Source organism: Etheostoma spectabile, unplaced genomic scaffold, assembly GCF_008692095.1.
Source record: "Etheostoma spectabile isolate EspeVRDwgs_2016 unplaced genomic scaffold, UIUC_Espe_1.0 scaffold00006622, whole genome shotgun sequence".
Lineage (NCBI taxonomy): Eukaryota > Metazoa > Chordata > Actinopteri > Perciformes > Percidae > Etheostoma > Etheostoma spectabile.
This window is the reverse complement of record NW_022603405.1, coordinates 52,371-62,347: the sequence shown is the minus strand read 5'-3', so window position 1 is coordinate 62,347 and position 9,977 is coordinate 52,371. Positions and strand designations below refer to the sequence as shown.

The window sequence follows — 9,977 nt, the reverse complement described above, 5'->3', positions numbered from 1 at the left end:
ATATACACTACTGAAAAGCTCTCACACATACAAGTGAAATTCTTTTATACATACATTAAGATGATCAGTAGTGCGCGTGCGCGAAAGCTGCATGCTGCCTGTTGCCAGTTTCTTTTTGTTCAGTCTTGTTTTTTCACTGTAACTCTCTGAAGTCCTGCCCTCTCTAACAATGTTGTTTGAGAGAGTTGTTTTGTTTTATTTCATGTTTTAATGCTGCTTCCACCGGGACGCTAGGGTGGCCATTATAAAAAGGAGGACACTTTGCAAACACAGGGACACGCAAACATATATTTGCATGGTAAGATCCTGTTTTAAATTTTAATATGTTAAAATTCTCAGCATCAACAAGAATAATAATTATATATATATATATATATATATCCTGCAAGTTTTGCGCCCGCCTGTCATCTAAAGAGTTAAACTGACAGGCGGAAGCTTTTCTGGATTTGCCAGGCTAGCGGGGACAGGGATGGCAGCTGGGCAGACAGACGGAAATCCGGCGACACCCTGGAACTGCTGATGATCATGGCGTCCACGGTTGCCCGGTCCAGGGTCATGGCTTGGCAGACTGTGGCCCAGCGAAACACCTGGATCCACATGCCTCAGCTGCCCGCGGAAGTTAGACGCAAATTTCTGTACAGCCCCATACCTCCCAACAGGCTTTTTGGGCCCGGTCCCCCCCCCGCAGCAACAGTAGGCCCCACACGGCCGGCGGGCTGCACGAGGCCGGAGAACCACGCGGTCCAATCCGCCTCCCAAGCCACCCAGCAAACAACAACGACGGTGGCAATGACGGGACCCGGGGATCGCCTGTCCCTCTTCAGCTGAACGTTGGAAACACAACAACATGTTTAAGGGCCACTCCCTCCCATCTAAACAGCCGTTTTTCCCCTCAACCGAACAGCCCTTGTTTGCTCTGAACAACATGCTGATGTGACAGTCATTCCCCACACAAGCACACACAAGACCGCTGCTGCAAGCGGAGTACCACGGCCTCCTCGTTATGCCGGCGGGACAAGAGACACATTAACCCAGTGGCCGCTCCCGCCCCACATGGCGGCAACTGGCCACTGCCCTTTTTGAAAAAGCCCTACCATGGGCTGGTCTTACACACCGAACACACTGACTGCTGACCAGGTGGATGATCTTTTCAGCACTCATCTCACTTCAGAAGGGAGCAACAAGAGAGCTGCTGAGGAGACGGTTTTATTTTCTGGAGGGACTATCTCCAAGATGCAGAAGGTAATTAATGGTTTAATGGTCAAATAAACTGTTTTTTAGTATCATTATATTTATTTTATTACCTTGGTAGTCTTAACATTATTACAAAGCAACCTGCAAATGTTGAAAGATCAAACCTGTAATAAATCCATTGCTATAAGAGGCATTTAGATTTTAGACGCTTTGGTTTTGAGACTTGAAATACAATTTATTCAGTATCAGCTGATGTTAATTGCTTTAGAGATGATTCACATGCACATTAATTGGACCAACCACTGATATTTTCTTTTTTTCAGAAGAAGGGCTATCCAAACTAGAGAAGATATTGGCCTTCACAAGTGCAGCATCTGTGGTACCACCTATCTGCTTTTCCCCAACTCCTTCCATCCAATTCATTCACAAAGGAGATAATGGCTTCTCCACGTCAATGTTCCCTCTTGCCAACATGTGTTAAGTGCATCAATTTGCCACTACATGTGTCTTACCAACTGTTCAAGGAGAAGTTTGACTTCTTGTCAAACACATTGTTGAAACACATGGGTTTGGCAGGGTGTGAACATGTCATGCTCTGAAAACGTTTTCTGTCTTGCTTTCTGTTTGTGAAGTGAAGAAAAAACATCTATTCCATGATTCCCATCATTTTCAAGTAGGTTCACTATGAATAATTTCCATTGTGGTCTCATTAATAGTTACATCTATAAAGAATTACAACATTATTATTGGTTTGAAGTTCAGGTAATGGCCCTTCTTCATCAATGCCATAGTAGTTATCGGCATCACAAATGCTGTATGTATTCCTGCATTACTATTGACAACTGAATGCCACAGCTGGAGAGGTGTCTGCCCTCCTTGTGTGGAGAGGCCATGGTTGTTCCATTGATTGATTGATTGATGAATTTTGTTACTGTTCTTTCAATCCTAAAATAAACATAATGCAGACAAAATAAATGTAGTTAATTCACTGAATCCAGTACACACTGTTCCTCCGTGAAGTTAAAGATATTTATATAGTATCAAGATACTCTCTAACTCTATTGTGTTCTGCCCATTGTCTCTCAATCCTTTAGTTGTATACTGATACATCTCTAATAACACTGTTCAATCGTTTTCAGGAGCGTTTCACTTGTACGTGTGAGAGCGTTTCAGTAGTGTATGTGAGAGCGTTTCAGTAGTGTTTATGAGAGCGTTTCAGTAGTGTGTATGAGAGCGTTTCAGTAGTGTATGTGAGAGTGTTTCAGTAGTGTGTATGAGTGCGTTATAGTAGTGCATATGAGAGCGTTTCATTAGTGTGTGTGCATGAGAGCGTTTCAGTAGTGTGTGCAAGCGAATAATCCTCCTAGCTGTTTATGTGAGAGTGTTATAGTAGTGTATGTAAGAGCATTAAACATGTGTTTGTGAGAAGGAATTCTGAATAATGTCCCTGACGGCCCCTCATAATGATTGGTCTGATTTCTCTGCTTCAGTGGGTAGAGCTAACAGTAGGCAGCAGTTCATTTTCACATTTACAACATAACACAAACACAAATGGACCTAACATATTTTACAAAATCCAAGTAAAAATGGTTTTGTGTGGGAGGGCACCGCACTTTAGCTTGGCTGAATCCAGGAACACATCCAATGGTACCTTAACAGAATCTGACTCTATGTCCCTCCAAGACGGAGCATTTACAGAAGTAAAACAAGAACATGATAGTTCTCAATTGTGTTGTTAAATAGTAACAATACAGATTTGGACATTTCTTATTTCATATATATTTCCTGAAGAGTACTGCAGGTGGCGCGAGATGGATATTTTGAAATAAATACATGAATTTAGGTAATATGCTAATTTTTAATACATTTATTCTCCCTATCATGAATATAGATAAGGTCATCCACCTTTCTAAAGATGTACGTACTGAGTTTATTATTACGTCATAGTTTAATGGTGCTATAGTTGTTGGATTTCTTTGTTTTAAAAATAAAATTACGTTGTTATCAAAGAGAACTATTCTGTGATCACTGTTACCTATTGTCATCCCCTAGATTTGCCTACTAGAACTAATTGATATTTCTAGTGGTTGAATAGCTAGTGTGAACAGAAGTGGTATTAGAAGTGACCTTTGGGGGCAACCTCTTGTAATGTTGAAGGGCTCAGCCACCACTTCATTTGTCAGTACCTCAGCTACAGGGTTGAGATGTAATAGTTTATTCCAGTTAAGAAAGTATTCCCAAAACAAAATCCAGCTATAATGTCAAAGACATATTTCCACTCAACACTATACAAGGCCTTCTGCCCATCAAGTGAGAGACAAGCAGTGTCTTTCTCTTTATTTTGACAGTACAGTACATTAAGAACGTGCCTTACATTATGAAATCCTTGCCTTCCCTTTACAAAAACCTTTTGGTCATTCCCCAGTAGTACAAATGCAAGTAGTGATGATGATGACACAGGTACAGATGAGTGCTTGGTAGAATGAATTAAGATCACGCCTCCACAGGTTTCCCGGCAACAGGATCCAGACGCGTTCAAAGACAACAGAAAAACACAGACATACAGACAAGTAGACAACAACCAGGTTCAGAGAGAGGGATACCTGATAAGTGAGTTATTGCTTCCTAGTTCTTGTGCGATTGTTGTCCACTCCAGAGGACCTTTACTTGGATCAACAACACAATTAAAGTCCCCTGGTAGTTTTGAAATTCTTAAAAACAAATTGTTATAAAAATCAACACTGCCATAATTTGGTCCGTATAATGTGATTAAATTAAGACGTGTAGAATGTGGCCCTGTATGATTAAGAATCATTGGGATCCTCAGATCATCAATCTGCAGTGGAATAGATTTATGTATTAATTTTATTACAGGTCTAGATTTAGAAGACAAAGACAATATAACATGTTCTGGCAATCTTCATTTTATTTTGATGGTCTCATTAGATTTTGGCTTTTAACTGTTTTAACATGTTCATAACCGGCTTTACTTTACTCTTTTTTTTTTTACAGCAGGTAACAATAGGAAAGCTGAAATGACCAAAATGATACTTTTATTTTTGCTTTGCATATTGGTGACCCTCCTATTTTAATTATTTCATCATGGTTTGAGACTGCCATGGAGGATAAAATAACAAGACAATAAGGTTAATAAATAAAGTTGGTACTATAGTAAACATAGAGACCCAAACATGAACATGTTGTGGGAGCGAAAGGAAGACCCAAATGCGGAGCAGCAGGCAGGAGTTTCAAAAAGTCCAATCCAGCAAACACAGGAGCAACGGAAGAAGTCCAAAAACAATCCAAACAAAGGCACAGGGGAAAGGCAAAATTCCAACAGGGAAACAAAGCACAAGGGGAAACTCACTGGGGGTTGCTAGAGCACAGACAGGTACACAAGGGCTGGTAAGAGCTGACAGGACAATAGGCAAACTGGCAAACTCACAGGGTGACAGCAAAAGGATCTGACAACAGACAAAGGGAACACTGGGGTTATACACAAGAAGTAACGAGGTGACGGGGAACAGGTGAGACGTCAGGTGAATCACAGTAGGACGGGGCAGGACAATCAGACAGACACAAAGCAAAACTAGACAAGACAAAACCAGACAGGAAACAATACTACCAAAACAAAACAGGAAGTAGAACAAACAGACACTTACCAGGGAACACGAGACAGAATCAACAACACAAGACCAGGGAGAAAACTAAGAAACAAACACAAGGAGGCAAGAAAAAAGGGAAAAATAATCCCAACAAGACCCCAACCCATGACAGAACATGCCTAACTGGAACACACGGACAGCCCTAAACCCTTCAATATCTTCCTTTTACTGCTTCAAACAGGTCGACAACATAATGAGAAACCGCTCTTCTGGATTTTCTTAACCCTTGTGTTGTCTTCATGTCAAAATTGAAAACACTTTTGTTGAGGCTTTTTAACAATGTTTTAAACTTTTTCTTACATTTTCGTACGTATTTTTCAACCCGTACTGTATATGAAAAGCAGAAATTAAGAATTATTTAGACTAAAATTAGAGTGAAGTATGTTGACGGAAAATCACAGACTGGAATATGTCAACTTTTACTCAATACTATTTCAAAACCACTTCAATTTTGTTTTTCAAATGCTATATAATTGAATAAGACACCCCAAAATTAATAAAGTAGAGATTTGTACTTGCCAAAAAGCGTTGTGTGGAATCAATCATGTTAATTTGGGGATTTACAATTGAAAAGAACATTGATATAGGAAAACAGGTCAAGGACAACATGAAGGTTAAAACTCCTGTTAGTGTTCCTCACTAAATTAAAATGAATCCAAATCTTTCCTAGAAACACTTAACATTATAACTTGTGTCAAACAGACAATATACACCTTTAGTAAATGTTTTAAACTTTAACTAATGACTTAAATATTTTTTTTGCAGTATGGTGCGAACATAAAATAACCTACATTAAGTAGCCTAACCTAAAATAATGCACATGACAGCCTTGATTCCTTTTTATATGTTAAGGCATTGTGCCGCTGTTAGCTAGCTAAGGTTGGCTTGCTAGCACGTCAAATTAAGGTACCAATAAACATTATAATTTACGGTACAAAAATCCTTACCGACTGCAAAATTAACCAAATATACTATACAGGTGACTTATATGTTATACAAGTATAGCAAAAAGACTCATGTTCAATTTGCATTTGTATTGCTCCGTTGCGGGTCTCGCTATCGCGTCCTTGCCTGCCATTATCAAAAAAGTTTGCTAACTCCACCCCTTCCGCTACGTAGCCAAGATGGCGAACGCTGAGGGTGGAAAGCTCCTATGGCGCCATTTTAATGCTACAAAGAACTCCCCCCCCCCCGTTAGCACTCCATTGACTGCCATTCATTTTTACGTCACTTTGACAGCGAATAACATAATACATCTGAAGTGTTTAAAGACTTTATTTGTCCGTTGTTTATTTCTAAAGAAACACGACAATGTATAAAAGGCTCCGTTACCTTGTAGCTCACGTTATGTAGCAGACGTTGTAAAAATAGGCAAACGATTGTGTCATAACCAAGCAATTTGTTGTCGCATAGTCGACAAATCCCCTTATTGCCAGGAGAAGCTGGCAGACAGTTTGGACTTACATCAGCTGTTTAGGTTTAATTACTAATGTTAACTAGCATTTTAGTTAGCAAAAATTAGCCTGTGTCTATGTTATCTCCTAAAGTATACCTACGTTCTCCGTCTCTGCTGATTGGGAATGATTGAGATTTCTCTTGGCACAGTTACTGACTAACAACTTTCAGACAGGTTGCTCACGTCACATCTACGTTGTCAAGCTCAGTTGGAGGCTGCACAGTAACGCTCAGCTATCACCGGAAAAGAGCTTCTATTTTCCTTCACTGGTCTCTGTCCAGAACAATGGGATCTGTTGGTCCATTTCTTTAACCCTCTATGGCATGGTGTTGCCCTCAGGCAACAAACCACTATTTTGGCCCACACACCCCCCCTTTAAATTTTTAAAAGTAACAAATCAAATTAAAAGTCAGATGATCTGTGACCAATGAAATTTGAGGTGGGCGTCGGTTTGACCTTTTGTCTGTGGCGGGAAAAGTCCTTTTTGGAACCATTGCCGACTTGGACACACTGCTAGCAGAAGGTAAGATAAATTTCCCTTTTTAACATGTTTAAATTTGAATAACTTTGTATAAATAATATCTGTGATGTAAATAAATATGTGAAGAAGCATATTTGATTGAGTAAAGACACTTTTTGTCTTTATTTATATAGTAAAATGGTAGTTTTTCATTCGTTGCCTCAGGGCAACATTGCGCAGTTAGACCACTTTTGTTTGAACAATAACATTCTCATGGATAGAGATGTGCAGGGATGCATAGTTATCACCATAATCAATTTTTTGCTTTACTATTTACTATTACTTACAGGAAATGGATGCACAAATTTTATGGGTGTAAGGAAGATGATCGAGCAGTTAGGCTTATTCCTTCTGACAGTGAGGCAGTGAGGAAGAGTGGACCCAAGAATCAGGTTTGAGGGAGAATAAGGAGATCAGAATTCAGTCAGTAGAGTAACATACTGTATGTAATGAACATGCGTGTGTGTGTGTGTGTGTGTGTGTGTGTGTGTGTGTGTGTGTGTGTGTGTGTGTGTGTGTGTGTGTGTGTGTGTGCGCGTGTGTGTGGGTGAAGAGAGGTTTATGACCTATTCTAATTTTAATCTTCCCTTTTTGAAAACAGATGGCCTATCTGATGACAATGAGTCTGTGGATGAAGAGGACAATGAAGTTGATGATGATGCATCAGAGGAAGATGTTCCACGCTTACCCCGGTGGAGAACACCCCACAGTGCCAACATCACTGATTACACAGAATGGCAGGCCAGCCTGCCAAAATCAGACAATATCATGTCCCCCTACGAATACTTCAAGATGTTTTTTTCTGAAGACCTTCTGGAAGTAGTTGTGGAGCAGTCAAATTTATATGCCATTCAGTGTGACACCAACAAGCCCTTAACATCACTACTAAAGAACTTGAGCAGTTCATTGGTACAGCAGTGTACATGTCCTTGTTTGGATTACCAGGCACCCACATGTTTTGGAACAAAGCCACCCGAGTGTCCCAGGTAGCTGACACCATGGCACTAAACAGATGGGAGTTCATCAAAAAATCCCTGCACTTCAACAACAACAATCAAGTGAGACAAGGAGAAAATGTTGACCTACTCCACAAAATCAGACCACTGGTCACTCATCTCACCTTGAAGCTGCAGAAAATCCCAATGGGTGAGAAGCTGGCTGTAGATGAGCAGATGGTCCCTTTCAAGGGAAGAAATAGACTCAAGCAATACCTGCCATCAAAACCAAAAAGATGGGGCTACAAGATACTTATCTTGGCTGGCTCTGATGGTGTCCCGCACAATTTTGAGATTTACACAGGGAGAGTTGTGCAACACCCTGAGCTGCCGGATGTAGGAGCAAGTGGCAACGTTGTCCTTCGCCTGGCCGAGCCAATACCCACGCAGCAGAACTACAAGTTATTCTTTGACAACTGGTTCACAAGTGTCCCTCTGATACTCACACTAGCTCACCAGGGAATTCACTGTACTGGTACTATTCGTGGCAACAGACTACCGGGTGTCAACTTGATGTGTGACGCTGAGTTGAAGAGAACAGGACGTGGGTCTTTTGAACAGAAGACGGCCATGGTTGGGGAAACCACCTTGCATGCTGTGAAGTGGTATGATAACCGTTCAGTCAGTCTGCTCAGTGACTACATTGGTGCCCACCCAGTCACCGAGGTTGATAGGAGAGACTGCAGCAGCACTGGGATGAGGAGAGAAGAACAGATGAAGCTTTATACGTTCAAGTCGTATATTGCGGAAAGCCTGTGCAAAAGTGGCAAGAATCTGGATCGTAAGAGAGGTCGTCCCAGTTCCACAATTGCTGGGGAGTATGATGAAAAGAGGAGAAGAGGACCCACCACACCCATTCCGGTCCCAGATGTGCGTCTGGACGCGACAGCCCACTGGATGGTCATGTGTGAGAAGAAAGAGAGATGCAAGGTTCCAGGATGCAATGGTACACCTAAAGCCAAGTGCCAAAAATGTGATGTCCACCTCTGCTTCACATCCACCAGCAACTGCTTCCTGAGGTTTCACACAGAATAAAAGAGACTGTACTTTGTAAAAAAGAGAAACACTGATTCAATCGGTACTGTTGTGTTCTTTTTCTGCTCCCTCTTTTTACGAGTCTGTTATTCTGGGTGTCGTCCTTCCTGATTAGTACATGTCTCAATATTCTTTTTGGTCCTTTTTTTGGGCATCTTTGTAAATAATTCTGCAATCACCTCCAAGGCTTGAGGTACTAACATTTAATACAAAAGGGCAAAGGGTGCGCTTAGTTACCATGGGTGCATCACCAGTTTATTGATTATTTATTTAAATTTTGAGTGAATGACTAAGGCTCAGTGTGTTCCTCATAGTATAATACTTGTTAAAATTGTTGTTGTTATTGAAATAAAACTTCTTCTAATGTATTTGTTGCTTGTTTGTTCCTGATTACACCTATTATATAATATGTAAAACCTTGGCGTTTTAGGACCCTCATAGCATATTGTTGCCCTGAGGCAACAAACCAAAATCTGGTGGGGGGGCCGGGGGGCATTTTATGATTTATATATTATCACGGACCCCCAAACTCCCAAAAACTAGGGTGAAATATTTTTTTCCTCCTAAAATAAAAATTCATGCCATAATATCTATCTATCTATATCTATGATCGATCCACACTCAACTTTTTGACCGTTATAAGTGCACCATCCGAGTACTCTAAGTGCACTGCATTTGATCACACTTCCACAATGTAAGCACACTATGTACTCAAATAACTGCAAGTAGTGAAGTGTGCGATTTGAGACACTCCATCAGTCTTTTGTGCCTTTTTTTTTTTTTAAACATTTCTTCCTACTGTACTCCTGGTACCAGCTCCCCCATCTCTCTGATGTACTTATCCACGTTGGCAGGCTTATTGAAGAAAGCTGTGCGCTCCCTGTTCGGAAGATGATTCGATGTTTCCTAAGTCCATGCGCAAATGTTTTGTGGGAAAAGGGTATAGGAAACAAGCCTGACTATGATTTTTATTTTTAGGCCTAAAATAGAGTTATTACATACAAATAAAAATAAAATACAAATAAATGGATGGATGAATGGATGGACCATTATAAAGGTCTACTAGAGGTTAAAAACAGGGTAAAAACACAAGCAAAGCAATAACAAAAAAA

At 40.6% G+C, this 9,977-nt stretch overlaps 1 protein-coding gene across 1 annotated transcript; it reads left to right on the top strand.

The window, feature by feature from the left end:
• The first annotated feature begins 1,095 nt into the window (after positions 1-1,095).
• On the top strand, positions 1,096-8,865 carry LOC116678206 (piggyBac transposable element-derived protein 3). The gene is made up of 4 exons (XM_032508233.1): positions 1,096-1,242; positions 3,702-3,804; positions 7,437-7,691; positions 7,781-8,865. The coding sequence occupies exons 1-4, from the start codon at positions 1,096-1,098 to the stop codon at positions 8,863-8,865; spliced, it is 1,590 nt and encodes a 529-aa protein (XP_032364124.1).
• Positions 8,866-9,977: the final 1,112 nt, after the last annotated feature.